The following is a 26286-nucleotide window of genomic DNA, read 5'->3' as shown; positions in this document are numbered from 1 at the left end:
CCGCTGCCAGGTTTATGGACATTCAAACGACTCTCTTCATACCCCACACCCCCACCACCCCCCACACCACAGCTGAGACAGAAAACTCAATCCAAATGTTCCACAAATCAGCCTTTTGAGAGTTTTTCCTCCCTTGATGTTTGTCAAAATGTGTGTCCAGATGTGATTCCGTCTTGACAACCCGACGTAAAAAAAGCACTTCTATGCATTTGTGTTTCATTAAATAAAAGCACTGGCCTTGGAGTGTGTTCTTCTAACTCTAGCTGATTTTTGGGGGGGAGGGGTTAAAACATCTTTTCATACCACATTAAACACATTTACATCTCGGGGTTGTAGCTCCAGTGTTCCGATGCTCTGCATTGAGTTCCAGGTCAGTTATTTCATACTTAAAACTGATTTTCAGGGGGAATTTTCTTTATGATTTGTCCACTTAAATCTAAAATCTTTTTCCATTTGCACCACAAAATGGAAAATTTGTGGAAATCAATCACAAAACAAGGCAATATGTGTCTGTTTTGTGCATATCTCGCTATTGTGATGCTGATGTTTGTGCACAGTGATGCAACCCCACTTCCCTCTGGTCCTCCAGTCCTGCCCAGCATCATCTGGAAAAGGCTGACCCCACCCTCATCATCAATGACCCTGCAAAGAATGGGTTGTTCGAAGTGTCAAGTTAAAGAGTTTGTGGATTAAAATCAAGAAATCTTAGTTAAAACATACACACACAAAAAATCAATTTTATTGCAAAATACGCTCCTAATTCCAGCTCTGTTCATACTGACAGGTTAAGTGTCTGAAATTCAGCTAATTATTATTTTAAAATGTCACATTTGTCTTTTCTTTTTTTGTCTAAAAAGTGAGATTTCCCATGTTTCCACATTTTGATCCGTAAAGTCATGTATATACCGTAAATTGTGGCGTGTTTAGAGTGCGTCTACGTGCGTCCGTGTGTGTGTGTGTGTGTGTGTGTGTGTGTGTGTGTGTGTGTGTGTGTGTGTGTGTGTGTGTGTGTGTGTGTGTGTGTGTGTGTGTGTGTGTGTGTGGAAGGGGGGGGGGTGTGTGGAGGCTTCATGTTTCAACCAATCGCAGTTGAGCAGCTCTAATATCGTTTCTCGACGCTTTAACTTTCCGCCAGAGCTGCGCAGCGCTCAGCCCCGGAACGCGTCCTCCCCTCCGCGTCCTCTGCCCGCGATCATGCGCTGAAAGGCGGCATCCGTCGAGCTGATCCCGGGCGTCTGAAACGACAGCGAGTCGCGTTTGTTTTTGGATGCGCTCAGCTCGGATGACTCCATTCTGATAAACGGAATACCCCTGACGGACCAAGTTGTTGCTTCCGAGAGGTGAGCATCCCGGGTTTGGCTCTTAAGAACCATAATTATTCTACTAACCTCTTAATAATTAAAGTTTTTTAGTGAAGCAAACGCAGACATGGGTATTTAAATAGATTTCCTTTGCGTCATTACGCACCAACAAGTTTAAGAGATTGCGTTTTCTCAGCTTTTTTTTTTTAGTGGGGATACAAGCGAGAGCGATAATAAAATAGTTAATTGAGGCTTTGAGCCATTTTGCCTGAAAGAAAACAGAAAAAAAAAGTGAAAATGCGACTGAAGGGATTTTGGAGAGGGACCGTGCGTAAAGACGCACCTAATGAAGGGGTTGCATTTCGGTTTTCCAGATGTGTGAAATCAGCTGTTGCTTGTCTTTGAGGTGGAGCCTGTTGAGGAACCTTTTAGTGCAGATCCACATCTCTTCAGACTCACATCAGTGTTGACAGAAAACAGCCCAGATCCTCACAAGCACCTCAAAGTCCAATCAACTTGTTTTAACGATTTGTGAGTTTTCTCCTCTCTCTCTCCTTCTCCAAAACACTTTCATCTCAAATTGCGTAAAAGTCTTTTTTTAAAATAAGTATAAAAAGGATTTTTAACCCTGGATGAGTCCTCCAGTGAAGCCTTTAGATGCACATCTCACTGCTGGGTGCCGAACAGAAGCCAGTGGTGGCACCTAGTGGTGGGAGAGATTTGTGAAGATGCTGCAGGAGGGTTTTGGATCCTTTTTCAAAGTCTTTGAATTGGATCTGTTCCTTTAAACATGAGGTTATTTCATTTCCAGTTTGACTTTCACTGGTAGTCCCGTGCAGCTCCAGGGCCCTCCGGGCTAGATTGAGCTGTTGTGTCGTTTTGTTGACCCAGGATGAGGGCAGAGGAGGATCAGGTGACTCGGGGCGTATTCCCCCTCCGTGGGAGGCCAGACTGTGGTGCACTTTGCTGGGGGTATACGCTCTGCAAATCTAAGCCTTTGTTAATGAGTATGTGTGTGTTTGTGTCCTTGTCTGTGTGTGGTACCGGGCAGCAGTGCTCCCGGAGATGTGTGTGTGTGTGTCTGTTAACTTTGTGTTTTGTCAGGGAGGGGGCAGGCGTTTGGAAGCGGGGAGTTAAGCTGCTGTTAATTGGTCAGCCATTTGAGTCGAGTCAGGTAGTACCTGAGACTGTCGGCTCAACTGGGGCAAAACATCGATCCCGTGTTTATAGATTCCGATCAACGTCGTCTGTTTGAAGAGGATCTGCTCTAAGCAGCAGAAAGATGGAGAACAGACAGTGGTGGTGGCGGCTGATGACTCCGCTGAGATTTATAAGGCTGATAATGCATGACGAGAAATAAAGTATGGCCTGTTCAGCTTAATTTCTTGATTCCAATAAGTTACTGCAAGTGACAAACACTTAATTTATTGTTTTTTGTCCTTGAGATTTTTGTTCAAATTAAATAAACAAGCTGTAACGCGTCAGTCAGGAAGCTTTTCACACCTTCGCTAGCTGTAAACTAGCTGTCGGGCGTTGCCTCGCATCTTGTGTACATAATTTTGTAAATCCAAAATCAAACTGGAAAAAAAAAATCAAGTTACATCATTTCCACAAATTCAACGTGGTAGAAATGTGTCTTCAAGGAAAAGATTCTTTTTTTTTTTCTCAGATCCTAGTTTGAAATAATAACAAGGTTGATTTTGTATAAACATATCAAACAGAGGAGTCTTGAGGAGGATGTGAATCAGAAAAGGAGGATGGAGGAGGAGCAACTAGATGACCTTTTGAGGTTTCGGCAGGAGGCAGAGGATGACTGGACATCCATCATCACGCTGTTATGAGCAAAGTCTTGGCAGAAGAAGTGGACAGAGTATCCTTGAGTGGGTTTTTTTTTTTTATTCTTTTTTTTTTGGGATTGCTTTTTTGATGCCAACGCTGACTTTTTTTGTGTGTTTATGGGCGAATTCTAAATAGACACATTTTTCAGAGCAGCGTCCCTCCATTCATCATCCTGCAGCCCTCGCTCATGTGCAACCCAGATTCTCATTCTCCGGTAGGGGTTTGACTGCCAGAGAGGAAATCCAGCCTGGAGATTGTTTTGATATTGTTGGACACTGTCCTGGAAAACCTTTTTTTTTTTTTTTTGCACAGAGACTTAAGGGTGTTCTGGATTTAGAGCCGTTGGCTTCTCGATTTTAAACACCTCATCTAATCAGCGCACTAAAAAAGAGCTCAAGATGTGGCACTCGAGAACATTATCGCCATTTAAAAGAACCTGGAGACAAATCCTGCGACGTCTGAATGGATAGATGATTAAAAAAAGGAGTTTTTAAGTTTATTACAATGATTTTTTTGGTCTCCTTTTGCTGGTGAATGCATGTTCCTCTCATTGGCAGTATTGGTGTTATAAACACAAATTACTGGTGTGCACAATTTGGATGGATTACTGCTGGCCGCTCTGGATCAGTGGGGTCGTTCAGCATTCACAGCTTCCCTCTGTTGCAGCGTTGAGTCGCGGTGCAGATTGGCATCAGATGAAATAAATGGAGCCAATGAGAAACATCAACATGAATGTGAAGTGTGTGTGTGTGTGTGTGTGTCTGTTTGTGTATGTTTGCGGTCTTCTAAAAAAAGAAGCCGTCCATCCATTAGGAAGTCAACACTGCTCTGTCTGTTTAGTACCTTAGAGCAGTGTGTGAGCACACACACACACACACACACACACACACACACACACACACAGGCAAGTTTGTGCCGTCACACCGGCATCGATGGAGTGTGTGGTTGTGTGACTCATCCCAAACCTCAGAACACACACCCTCACACATTAGCAAAGATACACAGACGCGATCAGGCCAATCAAAGAAATTAGAAACAGACTTTTCGAGGAAGAAAAAGCGACAGAACTGGTCTTAAAATAATAACTTAAAATTGCATTTATTAGCAGAAGAGGAGCTGTGAAGTAGGTGATGTTTACCCAACCTCATTGGTCGCCATGGTTACTCACCTACGCTCACACAGCAGCTTCCTTAAAGGGGAGGAGCAATGAGGGCAGGGATGGCGCTCGGGTATTAAATAACTTTTTTTTTCGCAACATCAACTTTAATCAAGACGATCTCATGAGCTGCAGGTCACACACATTTGAGAGGGAACACACACACACACACACACACACGTACACACACACACACACACACACACACACACACACTGAAAGATAAGCTAATAATGGGCATTGCCTTACAGCCGCCATAAACCACAGCCGTGCTGGTGGAAGTTAAGAGTGTGTTCCCCCTGTGTAGATGTGTGTGTGTGTGTGTGCGTTTTGTGTGTGTGTGTGGGGAGGCTCCAGAGGAATGGCAGATCTACAAACACTAATCGGGATCCCGGCGCTCATTGAGTGGTTACAGACCAAACCCTGCAGGCCGCATCCTCTCCACAAGCCTGGTATTATGGTCAGCTTGTGGGGAGCAAAAGTAATCCAAGGCTTAGAGGAATATCAGTCAGAGAGTAATGGATCCTGAGACGGAGTCCTGTCCGTTCTGTGTTAAAACACGCTGATGCAAAGTTGGCCGCAAGCGCTCGCCAAAACAAGGCAAAAACTGACGTGTTGTTGTCATTTCCTGACTTGTGCCTTTGAGTTTGAGTCAATTTGGCACCACCTTAATTACCTATACACACAGCTCTATTTGATGATGATTAAAGCCCCCCTCACACAGAGGTACATACGCCCAGACGCTGCCGGTCGGCATGCACGGTAGTTATGGAGACATTAAAGGTGATGATTATTAGATGATAATAATTAGAAGGCTTTTAAAGCTCCAGTAAAGATAAACACTATAGATAGAAGTAAGGTTTCATATAGGAAGACAGAACCGTGGTGCAACAACCACATAATTATTCCCAGTCAAAATGACCACCCTGAGGCAGAGCGCAAATGATAGCTTTCAGGTTTTGTTTTGGGTTTTTTTTGCTTTTTGATAGGGAATAACTTGAAAGGTCTCCAGAATATATTCTGGTCTGCCGGGCGGCTGCATCGCTCGTACAATGCTGCTTTTGTGGTGTGAAAAGTGCTGGCTCGGCACACTTTGATGCAACGCCGGCCCAAATTCAGATGAAGGGTCATTTTTTGGATATCGCTGGATGGAGTCCGACTTTTACTTTTGTCGAGGAAAAGCTGATATTTTTGAGATTTTAACACCATTGCAAAGTCGAAACCTCATCCAAAAGATGATTTTATGATGCAAAGAATGCATTTTGGAATATCCAGATTGACACAGGACATCCAGAACTGGTCCAAAACAAGATCACTACTGTTGTTAATAAATAATCCAGGATATATATGCATGGAAACGCTTTATATGGCAGTCTGGGATCAATGTTTGGGACTTGTGCATCAGGAAAAATGTGACTTGGCTCCTGCTTTCCCTCTTTAAATTAGTCTCATGTGGTCTCGTGTTGCACAGTTAGTTCCTGAGGCGAAGACGAGCTCCTGAGCCGCCCAAACGTCTCGACGTAATCAGACACGGGCGGCGATTTCCTTTTTCCTACCTGCGTTTCTGTCCCACACTTCATCTCTCCTCAAAAATATTCACCAAGCTCCCAGAAGAACGCAATCATGAATCCGACTTGTTTCCACCGACCAATCAGTGTCAGTTTGCTTCGGTAAACAGAAGCAGATGAGGTGGAGGAGGGTTTTTAACCTTTTTTTTTTTTTTTTTGGTACCTTGTCACAGCAGAAGTCTCCGGAGACGAGCTCTATCTGTCACTTTATTTGCCTTCCCCCCTCCCTGAGGAACACCAGCGTGCTAATCCACCAAGAGGGAAATGGCTCCTTCCAATCTGATGCCAGTCGGAGTCAGGAAATGGCCTGTTGTGATAAATACCATGAAGAGGACGGTGGGGAAAATTACAGGATTTTCACCAAATTCACCAAAAACTGCACATGTTTTCACTTCAGCACTCGCAAAAGTTCTCCCTTCAGTCCAAATATAAAAGCCTGTATAAATAATATTTTCGTGATGATTGATCAGATGATTGCGGTCGTTTTTTTAACCACAACTCAGCGGAGGAATTGTTATTCTTCTCCGCTCCGTTGAGTGTTTTAGCAACTTTCAGCTCATTATTTCGAATTTTCTGGGCCTTCAGCTTTATTATTTTGGTAAAATCCGCAGCTCCCATAATCCATTTCAACTCCAGCACGCAACTGAGAAGCTTTAAAAAGTCACTACAGCAAATATAGTTAGCGGCTAGCTGGGGGAGCAAAGCGGAACATTTTGGGGGCGAGCGAGTGGAAGATCTCCCATTGGAATCGGCGGAAATCCAAAAAGAGATGCTCTAAAGGAAGCTAAATAGATGCTAACGCTAATGCATATCGACTCAATGTACAATATATAATCTCAAAGGTGGATTAAATAATCCGTTTTTAAATCAGTTATCACAAGGTTAAATGAAACATGTCCGTGCCAAAGCAATTCCAATCACACGTGGGATCTGGTTACGTAACCTCCGCTCTGTGGCAGGTAACCAGGCAGCAGTTTATCCTACAGCTACAGGATAATTTTATCTCCAAGACGGGGGGGGGGGGGGGGTACGGGACGTAACAGATTTTTATCTGAGGTAGTTAGCCGAGGAAAGCTCGGGGATTTCCATGTGCTCGTCGTGAAACCAATACAAACAGTGATTTGAACGTCGTCTGGATTCTGGATCCGTCCGTCCTCCCCCTACACCCCCCACCCCCCGTTTTTTGTTGTTTTTTTGCGCCTGAGAAAAGGAGCATAAATTGCCACTTGCATTAATGAGGTAGTAAATAAATGTCTTTTGTGTTTACACTAATGACCTCTAAAACCAGACAGTTAACTGAGAGAGGAGGGAGTTGGAGGTGGGGGGGGGCAAGGCTTTCATTATCCCGGACCAGCCAACCGTGAAATCTAACATGTGCAGGCTTGTTTATATGTGTACACGTGTGGGGGTTTTTTTTTAGCTTCCATGTGTTTTTATTTATTCACTACTTCAATTTGAGTGAGTCCCACCACCCCCTTGGTCCACCCCCCCCCCCACCCAGCCCCCCCAGGGCTTTTCAGACATCTGCTTGAGGATGGACAGCTTATATCTCCAAGTGAAACGTCTGGTTAAGCTCCTGCCCGATGTGCAGCTCAGCTCTGCTCAGAACTTCGCTGGAATCCTACCTTTCGCTTCACAGGAGTCCAAATATGTTGTGTATCCCTTTTCCTGCTACTTCCTCCCCCGGTTCATCTCCCCATCTGTTGCAGATTAGGTGTGTTTAGAGAGCTAAGCCTGTCGCCGAACAGGACAGATAGTAAACCCAGAAGGTTTTAGTCAGAACTGTGAGGTAGGTCCGATTGAACAGAGGGGCCGATTGAGGATACGCCTGAAGGGGAGGTCAGAGGACAGCGAGTGAGGTTGGCTTTTAAACGGCGCGACCAGCAAACCCAACGGTTCATCTGTTTACCCATGAACCTCAGGCCCGCTACTCGAGGGTGGGTGTGGAATGCCGACAAGCCGAACCCAACCGCAGTCCCTGGGAGAGGATAGGAGGGGAGAGGGGAGGCAAACACCCTACGAAATAGCCGGTCCTGCCACTTCGACTGTGATAGTGAGTTTATTTAAGCCCAGCGGCTCAAAGCCACTTTCATATAACACACAGCCTCCATATCTGTCGCCCCTGTGGCATCCAGCCCCCCACCCCCCTCGGCTGCCCGAAAAAAACGCTACTGCGCTGAGCTAAGCTGATACCGCTCAGCTGTTTTTGTTATCCGTCTCTTTTCAAATCTCGCCGGCTTAGTAACCCATATAAAGCTGAAGAAAAAGGCACCCTGGGAATTGGCTACCGGGACTACAGGCTATATGGTTTCACACACACGCCCTACCTTCACACCAGCCTGCATTGAGGACCGTCCCAGCCCATGTAAGCCAAACTGATAGCCGGCGAGCGACAAATTGCCTGAGGCCGCGCAATCGCTCAAACACACCAATCGCAGATTCGGTTGCGTTTTTTTTAGTTGCGACTTATGAGAAAGTGAAATTGCCGATTGCCAGTTGAAGTGTGTTTTGTGTGCTCTACAACCCCCATCCCTCCACCCCCAGAGGGTTGTGTTATTAAGCTTCTGTGTACACAACCCCAATCCCTGGCCTACATTTATCTCTTATTCTGAATTCATTATGGAGTCATGTGTACACACTCGACATAACCACACACTGTTTTCCCATACCAGAAAAATGCAATGCATCACTTGCGCTCGTCTCGTTTCTAGTTTTTATAGATATATTTGTTATTTGACGGCGATGCTTCCATCCATTTTTGACTCAAACGACCCACGAAAATCCATTCTTATCTATTTGTGTTGGCTGAAACTGCAAATCGTTCATGTCGATGCTGCACATAACGACAAAAAATAAACCAGCACTGAGGCCAACGCAAATAAAACAGATTTTTCTCATGCGTGCCAGTTTCAAGTCCATTTTCCTGTTCGCAAAAAGAAGAAAAACACTTTTTTTTATCTTTTATCATTGGCTGTCTGACAGTTTGTTTCATGTCTTTTCTATAAAGTGCAGCTGGGATATTTCAGTATTTATCTTTTATTTCATGTATTACAGTGTATGGATTGTACAGCAGTGGCCGAAACATGAACGCTGTGTTTTCATTACCATTCCAATGAAGCAAAGCCGCCCTGACTTGTAGTTATCATGTCAACAAGAACAAGAAGATCAAGTTTGTGACATTTCTCATTTCCATCATCTCACCTCTGTTCCAGTCATAAATATCTACTGGGTCTTTCTTCCCTGTAGAGGATAATCCCTTCGCATGTGAAGAAAATGTGGTCACAGCGGCCTGGGATGTTATTAGCATGCTAGCGGTGCCTACAGTGACTTCTGGCTTTTGTTAAAGGAGGAATGCATTGCTTAGCGAATTCAAATTAGTGTTGGATGGGATGCAAACACACACACACACACACACACACACATTGCACAATGATACCGGCTAGTTTATACTCCTTTCTAATCAGCATCACAGGATTCTTATAGCGTTTCACACTTACATTCCAGTTCCCCGCTGAAGCGTCAAGCGTAATGACGCTCTCATTGAATGCTTACTGATGGTTTTCATCACACTGATGTCAGGTGAGAATGATTCTATTTGATCATCAGCTGTAACAGGAAGATATACTCGCTTGTATCCCAAATGTGACGAAACAAAAATGAAGAAATTGTTAGATTTGGCAGGTGAAATATTTGCAATTATATCTAAAAAGAAGTGCTAGAAAAGATGCATACAGCTCATTCTCCATCCATTCCAAGATAAGTTTTCCTCCAGACTGATCTTTGAGTAACTACTGCATCAGTCTCCATTATCAGTTGCTTTTCCATGCTGGAAATTCGTCTCAGTTTGCGTATCCAACAGGAGACTTTGCATTTTTTTTAGCCTACGGGGGCCATCAAGAGTCGCATTCAGTCCAATTCAGGTAATGACTTGGATTAAACAACTTAAATGAAGTAGACGCTGCAAAATCAGGAAAAACAATGATAATGAGGAAGAAGTTTCCAATAGACATCTACAGGAGAAGACTCAGTTTGTGATGACCCTATTTCACCCTGAAATATCCTGAGTCCTCATCGTGATCGGTCCATGAGTAGAAAAAAGGATTTGCAGAAAATCCTATTGAACTTCAGAATAATTGGCTACATATGCTGGGATATAGGCAGATTGGAAAGTACAGCAAAGATGGACAGATACACATGTAGGACAGTAGCAGTGATTACTTTCATTTTGTGATGATTTATCAAAACAGATTTCGTTGGAGAATGAGTAGCATCTGTCAGAAGTAAAGAGCTTGTGAAGACTGGCTTCAGATGCAATGCCCTCCTCCAAAGGCTTCCTGTTTAGTCACAGAGTCCGCTTGTAAAAGAAGGGTCATTTAAAGATAGACGCTGCAAGTCATTAAGGTCCATCCTCTGGGCACCGTAAAGGCCTGTACAGAATTTCACAGCAATCAATCCAATGGTCACTGAGATATTTTAGTGTGGGCCAAAGTGGCGGACTGACGCTGCCCTGAAAAGTAGGTCATCGCCAAAACCCAACTTCCCCCTTTGGATTCTACTTGTGAATGGCTTCTGTCACGTTGTGAAAAAGAAGAATCCAAACTGAGACTTCACAAGCCGATCCCTACGTAAGCTCCCATCACAGTTACTTGACGATTTCCTGAATTTTACACTGCTTTTATTGCCGCCTCTATTGTCCCTGAGGTGTGTAGGTAACACCCTGTGGTGGTTTTTAAATCTCAGTTGAGGATTTTATGACCAGAAACTTAAATCACACTCAGCTTGGGAGTGTCAGGGAATATTAACACGTAGCTGGTGAAACCGCTGAGCAGCACTTCCACAGACCTGATTTGCAGCAGCGGGTTGAACCAGTGGGCCTTGTTAGCGAGGAACTGAGATCCATTTCCTGGGGTGTGAAAGGCTGTGGATTGTCGTCTGTCGGCGTGAGCGGGGTTGAATGGAGAGACATAATGGATGTGAATTGAGGTGTGGATCTGGGGTAGTTGTGTTGACCGGATATGTGTGAGCTGGCCTGTAAGTTGTTGGCAAGTGAGGCATTGTCGACCATAATCAGACAGAGATAGTCGAGATACGTGTGTATTCATAAGGTTGCCTGTCGAGGGTGTGGCAGTGAATAAATAATTAGTTCACATGGCACAGGGATAGTCTTGATTAGCATTCGGCTTTTCTACAGGACTATTGAAAGGATTTCAGCCTAAATTTTATAAATGTCTATGCTGTAGTTTATTTCTACCCTTGTCTACCCTACCTAAGACAGCGAGGAACAAGACTGTGTTTGTAGGATATCAATTTGTCGACATGTATATTTCACCAAAGATTTCATGCCACTTAAAGATCCGGAATGTATTATATGCTCTGTTTGACTTTGACGTGTTTGCCCTGCAACAAGTTTGGACACGTGACTATCGTCGTTGATATCTCTTCTAGACAACCAGTGGGGCATCTCCCCTGATCATGTTGCCCAGTGGGGATGAAACACAGTACTAGAAGTTGATTGCAGGTGTGAATGAAGGCTAGAAAATAAAATGATTCACAGCAGTGCAGGAAAGAGCGTGACTTTCCAGCACAATAAAGGTTAAGAAAAGGCCGAATTACTGGTTGAGTTCTTGTCCAATAGATAAAGAAACGTCCAGCCAGAACGGGTGAGTAAGCATGCTTGGTATGTGTTAGATTGTGCAAGTGTGCAGTCGGTGTGTAGTCCGGACTCAGTCTTGGATTTTAAGTACAGAAAAGGCCACCAGATCTTGTCTAAAACCCGGTGCATAGCGTTTGCCAAGCAAAAAGAACCACTCAGAAATTCCTCTTGAAAGATTTGATCGAAAAAGATCCAATTTTTGTCTGACTTGGCTTAAATTTAGTTGAATATTTTGGGCCAATAATTTCTTCCTTTAAATTATACTGGATATTGGCCAAAGGTTCCTCAATGAAATCAGACTCTTTTAAAGGTCGATTTTTCCTTTACCCCAGAACAGTTGTGGTGGAGTTATCACTATCAAATAACTGCTTGTGAAAAATATAGCTGCAAGTGAAGTCATAGAATCTGCTTTTAAATCCAAGTATTTGTATATGAGTTTGCCAGTGTTTGGGTCAAAGGCCTCTGCATAAACTCCCCATTAATTAGTTTTTGCTCGTCTGCCTCGGACATGTGAATAAGAACGGGGTGTCGTCCATTCAGCAAGTGTCAAATGGCTGTGCTCAACGGTGACGCATGAAGTCTTGGCCCAATAATGGGCCAGCCCCAGTAAAAAAGCCAATTTATGTTGCAAAGGGAGAAGTTGGACTGCACTAAAGTTGAGATCGTACAAATTTAAAAGCCCAAATAAAAAAGAAGATTAATACCCCATGACTGATAAAGTAGAGGATAAAGGAAGTCCAAGACCTCCATCCTTGATGTTTCTATTCCGCCAGAGAAATCCACACTGACACTTTCAATATCAAGATTGCCTGATACTTCTTGCGCTATTGAATCTTCTCTCTTCAGAGAGGAAGCAGAGGAGACAACAAGGTCAATCGTCGCTCTTGTGTCTTCTAAAGGGCTATTAGTCTTTTGCCACAAGTCTGAAGGACTGATATCTGCCTATTGTCTTGAAGAAGCCACTCGTCCTCTAGACTGTCCTCTATTCATGGAGCACTCCTCTCCCTCTTATTGTCTATTTTCGTCATTTGAATAAGTTCCTCATCTCTCCCAGAGTTTTTTCCTCTCTACTCCTCAGACTGACGTGTGATTCCCATCGCTTCCAAAATGCATATCCAGATAATCATCGAGGAAACTCAATGCGCATCTTTCAGAGGGTTAACACAAAAAGGGTTTTGCAGAGTGTCGCCAAGAGCTTTGGAAAACTTGAGAGCTTTTCTGAACGCCTGACACTGATTGGACAGCCAAGCTCTTCTTTCTTCTCTCACTCAATTTCTAATAAGCAATCTGCATGCCAGGAAAGAAGGCCATGTTGGGAAAGCACATAGACCAGCCTATCTCTGTGCACAAAGGAGGTCTTTTGCTTTATCTCGCTCTTCTAAACTAGTTAGTGATCGGAGTCGTTTCTCATTTGTAACAGGTATTTTGGCATGTGACAAACAGCTCTGTCGCCTTCTCTGCAAATCACCGTGTGGGGTTGTCATGGGAGAGGATGTCTTTGTCTGCCGGACAATTCAGTAAACTCATTTGTCATTTCAGACTCTTTAAATGAAGCTGTTGCTGCTTTTCATCCTTTCAAAATGACGGATGGTACAGATCTTGTCCAAATAAGTGAAATCAAACTTTCTCCAGTCATGAGATGATTAATTCGGTATTTTTCCCCACTGTTTTGCAGACAGTTGTTTCCCCTTGCAACTTTATCAGTTCTACCTCTGCCAGCTTGTCATGAGTTTCCTGAACGAATGAAGTAAAATGCTTGTTGATAATAAGGTGAAGTCAGAGATTGGACAGGGGAGGGGAGTTCAGTGAGTAGACAAATCCCCTGCATGAGAATTTCCTGAGATGGATGGAATAAACTTGGAAGGAAGCAAAGTCAATATTTAATCAGTGAAACTTCAAGGAACATGTTAACAAGTAGAATTTAAATCATTCTCTACCTGAGGAGTGAAGGCTAACATTTTTGCAAGTAGCTATGACTATACTTGATTATTAACACTGAATCACAAGACAGCCAGTATGGGAACTCTGAATTAATATTATTGATAATATTTTTGTTTTTTTGGTTCACATTACTTTGGGTTCACCATCACAGCTTTCATTTGCCTGATTTTCGTTCACCTTTTTGCAGCAATCAAAATGAAAAATGGCAGACAATCGCAGTTAGCAACTAGCTGATGAACATGGAGTCTTAAAGAAAAGCTAAAAGCAGAATGTAGGTTGGATTTGTATTCATTTGATAGAAAAAGCTCAAATCATTAGACCTTTATCTCTACTGGATTCATTAAGCCAGTTATGCTAATTAAAAGAATTATGAAACATTTGTTCTACTGTCCCCTAGTGGCCAAAAATCTGTCTATAAAAATCTGTTTTATCGTTATTTTCCTCGACTTTGCGCTCTTAGATATTTTTTACAACAGGGTTTGATTTTCATCGGATTGCATTTATCATGAAACCGATTATCTCAGATTGGCACAGATTTGGCTTTCATCAGCCATTAGCAGCTGAGGAGGAAGTCATGCGACGTTATTACAGTACATGACGTGAGGTGGATCAGAATGGACGACATCAGGAACTGGTTAATGGCAGGGAGGGAAGGGGGGGCGCAGATGCTTCCATTCTAACTAGAATCTGTATTGTTTCAGATTATTAAATACATCACTTAGAGACGTTTTCCTCGTTTACACTTTAATGGGCGTCCTTGAAAAAAACGAAGGAAACCATCACATTTCTGGAATCAATAAAACTGAGCTCAACTATTCTTAAAAAAGGGGGGGGGGTGCAGCCGTCTGGCTTGCAGAACAAAGAAATAAAAAAGAATAAGATGGACTAAAAGAGAGTGGAGTGGAAATGTCATCTGGCTCTGAGGAATCCTGCAACCAAAATTGGGGGGTTGGTGGGGTTGGAGGTCTCTGGTGTGACTTGTGGAGGAAGGGGCGTAGAGATAGGTGGGGTGTTGACTCTGCAGTGTGTGTGTGTTTGTGTGTGTGTGTGTGTGTGTGATTGAAGCAGACTGGCAGGCGATTTACTCTGGGGGGGAGGATGAAGGGAGGGGCTGACAAGAGCACACACACACACAAGCCCCTCATACACTCGTGGGGCTTCAGACACTTCAGATAGAGACTTTCTCTGGACTTCAACATTTTGATTTGAAAACAGACTTCCCTCTTGGCTGACGCCGGCTTTCCAAAGCCTGAGACGTTGCCGGCTAAGTGGGATCTGGATCTTATTAGAGCGTGGATCCGTTGAGCCGGACTCTGCAGACATGCTGCCAGAGCGCCAGAGCTGTGCTACCGGGGGCCTGAGGAAGTGAATTAAAGCTTTATGTGAATCTGGAAACAGGGATGCTTTCCTGGAGGTAAGGAGGGGGGGAAAAGAGAGAAGAATTTTGTTGAGAGAACTTTTGCAGTGGAAAACTTGCAAGTTCCACCGTTAGATCAGCTGAGGAGGAGCAACCAGCAGTGGGAGATTTCATTGGAATAAGAGCAGAGGAGGTTGGATATCCGAGCTTGGCTCTGCATTAAAGAGCTGTTGTGTTTTATTTGCGATAGTTCGTCCCAGTGTGTAGGTGGTCCCACTCCAGCTGTGCTGTCTCTTATGGACCCCCTGACACCCATTTGGCCTTAAAATAACACTCCTCACCATTCAAAGAGCGATGACCTCGGCCTTTGAACCCCACAATTTAATGGTTTTCCTAAAGCAAATCCCATAACGTGGAGGAAAAATATTGTTGTCGTTTCAATTTCTGCAAGTGTCCGACTTCATATCTGTCTTTTGAATTAACTGCATGTAATTGAAGCTGTAACAGTTTTACCAGTTTGATATTTTTAGTGATTGAGAGGATTGGATTGGAAATGGGGATGTAATTCCTTAAGCTTGCCCAAGGTTACGTTCATCTGAAAATGATTTGTGTTTGACTAGCTGAGGAGGAGAGCCTTGAAAAGTGTCAGTTAAGCATGTGATTAACCGTTAGCCGGCTACATCTGGCCCGTATTTACTCAGACCCGATGTTGTGACACTTTAAACGCCCCTTTCAAAAAAAAACAACAAAAATGTCTTAACTTCCTTCTTGACATGTTTTGAAGGAGGAGCGGTTGGACATTTTGTTTTTGTTTTTGGACAAAGACGACCATTGTGTTGCGGCCAATAGGTGTCGAGCTGTAACGTGAGTGGCTGTTCAGGTCGGCTCTGGAATCTGAAGTCATATTTCCATCACAGTGGAAGGGATGAAAGGCAGGATAGGAAAATCACCAAAAAGTATACATAAGACCTGAAATGCATTTAAGATAAAGTCCGAATTTTGTGCTATAATGTGTTATAATGTGTATTTAGACAGCAGCTCAAATAATCGTAAATGGAGAAAAAAATGCAGCGCTGGTTTTGACTGGGTTAAACCGAGATAAAGCAGAACCAGTAAGGAGCTTCTTGGTGATAGCGTTATCTATGCTACCATAAAACCTGATAGGTTTGTCACTGAGGAACAAAGCATACCTCTTTGTTCTGTGATAACAATGTTGGTTTGACTTTTATCAGCAGTTCAAAGATGTAAATTTAGAGTTTTGAGGCCTTGGGCTTCATTGCCCTGTATGTTAATTTTTGGGAGTGCTAATATTTTCTTGCCGGAGTTTGACTCCTTCAACATGAACTGCCAGGAGTTGTTTGAGGACAGAGTTGGAAAAAAGTAAATCATTTGGGATTTCATGAAGCTGAACATGCAAGGAAACCCAAAAGGCTATCGCTCACTGGCTAACAGTTGTGATAGTTGCTTATCCTGAAGCTCTTCATTTAATAAAGAAACTAAAATAACCTATAAACATGACGTAATTTATGTTAACCATCATAATGAGTCATTGTAATAACAATTTTAAATGCACAACATGTAATTCCTGTCATTTGAGGTCATGCTAAAAACAAAAGTCAATGGTCTAACATGATTTTCGAAAGTGTAATTAACACTATGTTTGCAGATTTACAATTTCACTTTCTCCGAAAAGGTACATATCTGCAATTTAAAAACTTTCTTACATATTAATAACATATTAAATCGTATTTGGGATGTTTGGGATGTGAAGTGTATTGATCAGAAAGTCAGATTCTCTCAGAGAAATTCAAAAAGCATCCATTAGACTCTTGTTTCTTTGAAAAAAAAATAGTGTCTTGAAAAGTCCTTTAGTAACTATGACCTGGGACAACCAATAACCAGCCTGGTCTAAGTGGTAGTTAATTAATTAATTGCTCTTAGTTTGGAGTTAACAGACACAAAATGTGGTAGATTAGAGCCATCAAGTCTTGATATGCCTCCTAGCTCCGCCTCTGTATTCGAGGCTGAATCAACAAAATGTTTTGAGGGTTTCTGTGAAGTTTCCGACTGTTTTCACCCAAACAGGTTCTATTCCAGATTTGCATGTCAAAGAGGGCAAATCGCAAGTGACTCTTTCAACACCTTTGACCAAAGTGCAGCTATCAGGCTGAGAGGGCTCTGAAGAACATGGCTGCTGAGATAAGAAAGGCTGGTGCTGAAGGCACAACGTTAAGTCTGATAAATCCCTGCTCTTCTGACAGCTGTCAGCTCCCATGAAGCAAGAAAAACTGTTGTTGGAAGTGGAATAAAGCAGAAGTCTGCCGTTTTGATAATTAGCCGTCTTCCTTTTAGCTTCTTGAGTTGCTGGTTTTCTTGATCTGCACAACTCGGCTCACAAAACTGGGCTGCTTACAAAAAAAGTTTCACAATCTGCTGCACTTTTTTTGGCACGGCGTACGATAGCAACAGATGTTCAGTGGTAAACAGCAGGAAAATTCCGTTACAATCCCAGTTTGAAATATGTCTGTAAACAATTTCCGAACAAGGCTCTTACTTTGGAAGACACAGGAAGTGAAGCCGCAGAAATAGAAGATAAGCCTAAAAATGGAACAAACAGACCTCTAAATCTCACGGACGGAATCATTCTGCTGTTTTATCTCCATGTGTGGCTCGCGCCAGGTGTGGTTGGTGAATGAGAACATCATACTAGAAACAAACGGGTTATTTTCCACCATAAATCATCTGAAGTTTGACTGAATTTCCCTTTGAAGGTGGTCAAGCGGTATTTTGGTGACTTCATCATACATAATTCGGCATTATATAAACATAGGAAGCATGACATACTCCACTAATGGGATGGAAAATAACACAGTTATTCTCAAGTGTGACTCAAGAGGCCGGATTGTGATAGAGCGGTAATTGTCTGATATACGTATAATAAACTCACAGCTTTTACGTTGAACTGTTAAAACTTGTAGAAACTGCTCTCTAGTTGAGACACGAAGAAATAAGAGATTAAAAATAATTGATGGGATTGCTGGAAGACATGAAATGCAAAGGAGTTTACCTGAAGTGCGTTAAAATCCTAGATCAGCTAGGCAAATATGTACTGGTTATAATTGATAAAAAGTGATTGTGGAAACAGAGATGGGATTGCAAAAGCAATTAGAAGTAGGTTGGGTAAATGTGAGTCCTAAATCTTCTGTTTTTTACCTGTAGCACTGGTGTGTGATGAACCTGGAGCGCAGTGAAAGAGGGGAGCGGCCCTCACCTCGTGGGCCAGAGATGGAGCCTCGTCCTGGGGGAAAGATGGGGAAGATGTCCCTGGGTTTCCAGAGGAGCTCCACCTCAGATGATGACTCCGGGTGTGCGTTGGAGGAGTACGCATGGGTGCCGCCGGGTGTTAGGCCAGAGCAGGTACAACTTTGGACGTTTAAACTTGTTAGTCTTTCACAAATTTCGTAAATTCCATCTTAAAAGACCTTCTGGATTGAGCGGAACATTCACCCCTTAGTCTCAGATTATCCCGAGGAGGAATTTTTCTTCTAATGACGACAGTGTTAACCAACATGTGTGTTTTTAAGTGTGGTTTTAGTTCAAACAGGGTTGTGTTTGCAGACATTCCGCATTAGTAGCGTTGCATGCTAACGGCTAACATCTGGATGCGAATGTAGAGTTTTTGTAAGGTACACATGCTCAGAAAACGATCTCTCGTATTTTGCTCAAGTTTTTCTCATGGAAATGAAGCGATGACAGGATGTTGTCAATGTTTCCTATTCCTCAGGAATTATTCTAGACAAACATCAACATTTCCAGTCCAGGTCTGTTTCTTGTAAGAGAAGGGAATTCACATTTAGGCGCCTGTGACTGGATTGAGATTGACATGTTTGCTCCTCAGTGGTGTAAAAATGCAGACTGGTAAGGCACCGGCCTTGCTGCCCCATCCTGTGCCTGACAGAAAGGAAAACACCGCTAGCTAATGGGCTCTAACGTGTCTCTCTGTGAGGTCTAATCGACTATTAGAGAAAAAAGAATGACAAAGACGCCTTTTAAAATATTCCATTTTGAGAGTCTGGCAATAAATTGTCTTACGTCCTGACAGAACTATGCTACCAACCAACCGTCTTCTAAAGTTCATTCATCTCGCTTTGACAGGTCCAGATGTATTTTTCCTGTCTTCCCGATGGAAAGGTGCCATACGTCAACAGTCCTGGAGAGAAGCTCCGGGTTCAACAGCTCCTTTACCAGCTGCCACCACAAGACCACGAGGTAAAGTTGGAGAAAGAGACGCGAACATCATCTATAAAACCTTTATTGATTCACCTTTATTCCAACCCAGTGTACTATATCAATGCAATCAATGTGTATGCATTGGAGGGAGTACCAAACTGTACATTTCAACTACTTTAGTGCTTTAACTTCAACTTTTGAATGAGTTGGAATCCCTGATGTTGAGAGACGATTGTTTCCAGGGAAGATTCGCAACTACCTTTAAGATGCATTTGTTTCAAGTAAAAAACCATCTTCAAATCAAAGTGAATTTAAATTAGAAATGAAGTTTTGATTCAATTTTGTAGCATATTCGTACTTTTACAAAAACTTCCAACTGCATCCAGTCCTGACTAAAGTAAAGCCAGCAGCTGAGTAAAGCCCGAACAATCTTGCTATCCTCTTCTAGTAAAGTTAAAACAATGGGCGCATTCTCTCAACCGCTCGACAAAAAAACCCTCTTGTGTTGGTAAAACACACGCAGCCTCTTTCGTATAATACTTTTATGGTGTGTAAACCAGCAGTCCTTTCACATCTGCTTTAATAGAGTTTACATTAGGAGATATGGTGGAGGGGTTATCACCAGAGGGGATGGGCAAGAGCGATTGGGGGGGGCTACTGTTCCACAGAGGTATAAGGTATACAATAGGAACACTCACACTGATCAGTGTTTGACTGAGAACTTTTATGATGTTTGCCGGCAGACCTGCTGGTTGAGGACACAAACTGATGGAGGATTCCTTGCGTAATTGTGGTTTTAGTGGTATAAGCCCTCGGTATGTGTTGAATGACAGAAACAGTGAGTGTGTGCATGTGTGCGTGTTAGCTTTCATCGCATCGACTCTAAATATAAAAATTTACTTTTGTCTCGGGAAGAGATGAGCTGGTTGTTGTGGTGGTTCTGGCACTTTATCAGAACCTTCATCACCATCTCTAAACACAGAGGAAGGGTTTGTGCGCTGCCCACTCCAACCTTTCAATGCAGCCTTCAGAGGAATTAACTTAATTAGACCATTTTCTAGCCATATATGGATCTCTGAAGTTCAAAACACGAAGAACAAACCACAGCAGTTGTGGAAGGATGTGCCACTTGGTTTTCTCCTTCCAGCTTCCCACACATCCCACAGTCTCAAAGAGTAACCACACATCTGTAGAGTCTTAAAACATCCTAAATTAAGTTTTCACAGTCAAGGTCTAAAATGTCACAAAATGTTTGGAGTTATGTGTAAATTTTTGTCTGAAACAGAGTTACTGAAGTTTTGAGGTTTCAATTTTCCTGTATTTCATCTCTTGGGCAACATCCTACTTGGGAACAGGAACTCCGCTTTAATGGGTTAACCTCTTCTTATAGAAGAAGAAATAAACTGCTGACTTGGACATTCTAAAATATTCAAGCTTGTGACAATCACTTGCAAAGAACTGGATTTGCTCATGAAATCAAAAAAGCGCCAGTGCCGGGAACTTGTGCAAATGTGCAGATACACTATCCATAAATCTTGTAAACCTTCCTCAGGTCCACTCATCCCTTGCTTCTGTCTTCACCAGGCGGCTTACTGTCAATCCCTGTCGGAGGATGAAAAGAGGGAGCTCAAAATTTTCAGTGCCGAGAGGAAGAGGGACGCACTGGGAAGAGGAACACCCAAGATCCTGCCTCGAGCTCTGCAGCATACCCGCTGTGAACATGTAGGCGCTACACATGGAAATCCATTATCCTAAACACACACACACACACACACATGTGGACCACTTGCGTCATTTAGTGCTCATATGGCCGTAAGGTAAACTATTATTATAAGGAAACCGACTTGTGGGTATTTTTATCACAAGCAGCGAACCCCCCACTATCCCATCCCAGCAAAGCCCAAGGCACAATCCTCATTGGCTAATGCGCTACTTTTAATCACCGACATAAACTTTCTCGTTAGAGAGAGAGGGGAAGCGAGGAAATTGGGAAGCTCGCGCTCAAGCCAAGCAGAGGAGCCAGGTCCTCAGGAAGGGGTTTGGCATGTTGCCTGCCCCCCCCATCCATATCTCAGCACGACAGACTACAAAAAAAAATGTACAGGTTAACATGTAATTCATGCACTAACTTTTAAAACCTTACTTTTTCCAAACTAGACACAGTGTGTGGTAATTCCACCTCCCTTGGTATAATTACAAGCAGCTTAGCCTGGTACATCCAGCTGGTTTTCAGACTACTTCCAGGCAAGGTTATGAAGATGTACCTCAAGGACTTTCTTACTTTTGATTTGTTATTGCAATAAAAACAGCATCCAGGGCTGCACAAGATCGTAGGTCTTCAAGTTTACCCGTCATTGCAGCAAACATTAAGGTTCTACAATGCTTCTAGCAATATTTAGTTACTGTAAATAACTTGGTAGAGCAGGACAGCCATGTTAATCCCTGCAGGTAGATGAAGTCTGTCACCACTCTAACACAGATGTGGCCACACCGATGCAAGGTCACACCCACATACGGTGAAATTACCCAAGGGAATGCTAACCGGCTATACATGTGTATGTGCTTTGCAAACAGTCTTACCCAATAACTGTTAATCCATCTGAGCACACCTGCAGCACAAGCGTGTGCACATTTAGACACTTGTGCAACCATTCGTAAATATAGCGCAAATGGTCAAGGCTATATCATTCACACACACTTTGTCAGGCTCCAGTTTCCTGGTGCTGCAGTCCCAGGGACACACTGCACCCCCATATCCAAAGCCCCTTTGTCCATCCTGGCAATAATGGTTAACAGCTGGGTGTACTATCTCACAGGTGCCTATAGGCATCCCATGCCTTTGCTAGGTTATATAAAGACTTGATTGCATGTTCAGACATGGTCTGATGATCCCAGAGGAGTCATTTAATCTTTAGGATGAATGTCAGTCCATTCTGTTTTGGCCCACAGGAGGAAACTGTCCAATATTTCAACAACACCTAATGAATAATTAATGCTTTTTAAACCAAAGTGGAAAAGCCAACTGTTGAAAGAGAGAAAAACAAGGTTCCAAATTCATCCTACAACCTTAGTAGGAGTGCTAGTCAAATGTTTTGTTTCCCATGCTTATACAAAAAGTTCTGCTCATCTACATATTATTAGAGTTATTATCGATACATAAGCTAGGCCATAGGCTCCATGTTTAACGTGTTTCCTCTACTCGAACCCTCCGATGTCTCAAGGATGAATCTCATGGATAATTCCTTGTTTGTGTTTGACTATCAGTGTGGTGGTGGCATCAATGGAGGAGAGATGGCAATTTTTGCCTCCAGAGCAGGGCCGAGCCCTTGCTGGCACCCAGCATGCTTTGTGTGTGCTACATGTCAAGAGCTTCTGGTGGACCTGATCTATTTCTATCAAAATGGAAAGATCCTCTGTGGAAGACACCAAGCTGAGACTATCAAACCGCGATGCTCTTCCTGTGACGAGGTAAGATGCGGAGACAGTTGGGCTACCCACTACCGTTTGGTTTTTCTCCAATGAACCAATGCAATTTGAGAAGTAGTAGTACTAGTAAGTCCAAATAGTCCCAGAGATGTAACTCAGGTTTGCATATTTTGCTTTAGCTCATATTTTCAGATGAATGCACTCAAGCAGAGGGTCGCCACTGGCACATGAAGCACTTTGCCTGTTTCGAGTGTGAGGCAGCACTAGGGGGTCAGCGCTACATCATGAAAGATGGTCGGCCCTACTGTTGTGGCTGCTTTGAGTCGCTCTACGCAGAGTATTGTGAAGCTTGTGGAGAAAACATTGGTAAGTACTTACCGATGTAGTACTTCTGAGGTGCAAGAACAGGGTCAACCTTTTTCCTTTTGGTTTTACAATAATGACCTATAGATTTTTTTTTTACACTAATGAACTCGAATTTTCAAACCACTACTAAGATGTACTTCTTCTCTTTATCTTCCTGTAGGGGTTGACCATGCCCAGATGGCCTATGGAGGTAAACATTGGCATGCCAGCAAGGAATGCTTCTGTTGTGCCCAATGCAAGGTATCCTTGTTGGGCCGTCCCTTCCTGCCAAAGCAGGGTCACATCTATTGCTCAAAACCTTGCAGCCAGGGGGAGGACATCCATGCCTCTGACTCCTCTGACTCTGCCTTCCAGTCGGCCCGTTCACGTGAATCCCGGCGTAGTGTTCGCATGGGGAAGAGCAGCAAGCTGGCTGAACAGTTGAGACAGTCACAAATATTAAATACCCCTGCTGCTGACCCCTCATTTGACAATAAGTTTGGGAATGTAGAGGGTAATGGAGACGCTCAATCTGACATTGGTAATGTAGGACGCAAACTGGCCCATCTAGATCTGGAGAGAGAGAGGTCGTGGAGGGAGCGAGAGGAGCAGGATGGCGGTGAGGTGGATCCAGAGGAGTGGGCACAGCATGAGGACTACATGACTCAGCTCCTGCTCAAATTTGGTGACCGCGGGATGTTCCACCAACTTCAGCAGGAACCCCTAAAATCTCCCACCCCTAGTAGTGACAAAAACAGACTAATGACTGTCTCTGACCCATGGCTAAGGCCTGATGCCACAACTGTGGGGATTAAGGCCTCTTCTCCAACACCTGCAAGTCCCACCCAGAGTCAGACTTCCCATCAGTCTCGGCCCGGCAGCCTTAGCCCTGGACTAATGAGCAAGAAGCACCTACCTGAAGCGTATTGGGCCCAATCTCAGGATGGTATGGGAGACTCAGCCTATGGAAGCCATCCCGGTCCTGCTAGTGCTAGAAAGATACAAGAGCTTGAGTTGGACCAGGATCAGGACCAATCTGTGACAAAAAGACCAGACTTCTGGCAGGACACCAGGCAGTGGTACGGAGACTCCCTTGAGTGTATCGCTGATGCACTGAGGAAAGTTGAGCAGGGTGCTGGGGACTCAATGGACTCTTTGGCACTCTCAAACATCACTGGTAAGGAGACTGCTGGTTACATGTGTTCACTGGAAAGATCATTTCCTTTCAACTGTTCATAACTGGTCTCCTTTCTCCTTTGTCAGGTGCATCGGTGGATGGCGATGACAGAGATAGAAATATAGCTTATGCTCTTGCAATGCAGGATCCAGCAGTGGCAGATGACTGTGAGAAGATGAGCAACATGGGAACCTTTAATTCTTCTCATCACCACAGTGATAACTCTCTCAACCTTAACATGGAGAAGGGCGACGAGGAGCAAGCAGCAATGAGGGGAGGCCCAGCGGGAGTTCACCAATCATTGTCTCCTCTTTCGGATATCCTTCCTCCCTCATTTGTCCACGCACCAGCTCTCAGGAGGAGCAGGTCCCAGTCCAGACCTCCTCAGATGGTCAAGTTCTCTGAAGACACTGTGGATAATGGATATAATGATGGGTTTGACTTCAACCTCAGAAAGCATCCAATGAGCGAGAAACCTCAGCGGAGGATGTTATACTCCGATCAGATGGGTCAAGATAGAAGCCGCCCAACGAGCCACCACGGGCGCAGCCGGCAACACCACCATCGACAAGGTCGGCACCACAGGAGCCGCAAAACCCGCTCGGACAACAACCTTCACATGGTTCCTTTGGAGAAAGCACAGAGGCCATATGAGCCCCAGCTGCAGGGTCCAGTAAACCCTCCCTGTGGGGGCATGCTCTTACAGCATCCTGCACACAGGCTACCCTTGGCCTACCCCCAAAACCGATCTGACTATGCGCCAAAGGGCTCAGCTCAAGTCGACCCACGGTTTGAGCACTTCCTTGGTCTCTACAGGGACGAGGATGACTATTGCTCTACTTGCTCTTCTTCATCATCAGACTCTGAAGAGGAGGGGTTCTTCCTTGGTCAGCCAATCCCTCAGCCTCGAGGAGCCGGGCGCTACTACGCTGAGGATTACGCAACAAGGGTCACAGCCTTCTCTCCACAGAACCACGGTGCACAGACTGGTCGCAGAAAGAGCCATAGATCGAAAAACTGCATCATCTCTTAACAGAAGCGTGTATTTCCATTATAAAGTATAACTACGCTAAGCAAGAAGGTCAGATTTTCCGATATTGGTGTTTTTGCAAACCAAATCTGGTTTTAAAAAGCAATTTTGAAATAAACCATACACATTGTGGTCAAATTTTAAGATGCATATCATATTTTAGGTCATAGTCTAGTAGAGGATAAAACGATTTAACCAAATTTAACCAGATTTAACCAAAATTGTTAAGAGAGCAAAGGACATAATGGGTTTGCATAGATGTGGCCTCGATACTGGTTCTCTTAGCGCTAATTAAAATGCGCTGACTGGTTAAATTTGGAAGCTTTTCTTTTACAGTGCAGACGATGGCTGATCGTTGATAACTTTTTCTTTAATTTCAGCAATTGCCATTAAATTGTTTTTTTTTAAATTGTGTTCATTAAAAGGTTTTGCAGCATTTTATTTGTGTGCATTAAAATGGAAGCATACACAGTTTGAGAAAGTACATTTAGGAACAAACCAAATAATTATTTAATGCATAATAGTACAAAATGATGATGTATATACTAAGTTAAGATTTTAATACTTGTATTTTTATATCTGTGGTTTACCAGATTGTTTTGTTTAAGTGTATTATATATAAAAAAAATACAGTAACTGTAATTTTGTTAATATTGTATGAGAAACAGCAACAAAAGGTGCCACGTCCTGAACTGTGTTCTTCACAGTAAAGTGCCATGTTACTCTGTAACCAATGTGTATTATAACATATACTCCACAATGCTCACTATTGGTGTAGAAAATATAACACCTGCGTTCTCCGTATTCAGCTGAAGTGTTCACTACCCTCGCTCTGATGTAACCAACTAAATGCTTTGTGATGTAAAGACACTTGTAATAAATATTCTTTTCCTCTCAAAACTTGAGCAATCATTCCTGTCTCACATGTACTTATAATGGAAATTATGTTGAAATTCGAGTGTAAATTGTACTCTCATCATTCAATACTTCACCTCATATAACATAAGCGTGAGATTGTGTGCGTTTTCTTTTACAAATCCTGATGGAAGGTTGGAATCTTTTTGCCATTCTACCTGCTAGTCATCTATACCTCACTGAAATCCGAGTAAAACTCGCAATGATACTCGACATTTAAGTGTTGCTACGCTTGTAAACAGATTCTTCAAATTATAGAGGTCATCTTCAATTACTAAATTGTGTGTTGGAGACCTTGCACATTCCACCAAGGAGGTGCTTTGGATGTAAGGTTTGAAAATTAAACCG

At 43.3% G+C, this 26286-nt stretch overlaps 1 protein-coding gene across 2 annotated transcripts; it reads left to right on the top strand.

Moving 5' to 3' along the window:
* Positions 1-1148: 1148 nt before the first annotated feature.
* Positions 1149-25953, top strand: LOC137589558 (prickle-like protein 1). Of its 2 annotated transcripts, none has more exons than XM_068307396.1 (8): positions 1149-1340; positions 18035-18232; positions 18971-19084; positions 20630-20767; positions 22310-22513; positions 22651-22837; positions 22998-23993; positions 24080-25953. In XM_068307396.1, the coding sequence occupies exons 2-8, from the start codon at positions 18047-18049 to the stop codon at positions 25024-25026; spliced, it is 2772 nt and encodes a 923-aa protein (XP_068163497.1). In that variant the 5' UTR covers positions 1149-1340; positions 18035-18046; the 3' UTR covers positions 25027-25953. The 2 variants fall into 2 exon arrangements, with proteins under 2 accessions (XP_068163497.1, XP_068163498.1); XM_068307397.1 differs by lacking the exon at positions 1149-1340 and adding an exon at positions 14717-14872.
* Positions 25954-26286: the final 333 nt, after the last annotated feature.

This window comes from Antennarius striatus, chromosome 22 (assembly GCF_040054535.1).
Source record: "Antennarius striatus isolate MH-2024 chromosome 22, ASM4005453v1, whole genome shotgun sequence".
Classification (NCBI taxonomy): domain Eukaryota; kingdom Metazoa; phylum Chordata; class Actinopteri; order Lophiiformes; family Antennariidae; genus Antennarius; species Antennarius striatus.
Note: the sequence above shows the minus strand (reverse complement) of the source record. Positions and strands in the feature narration are given on the sequence as shown.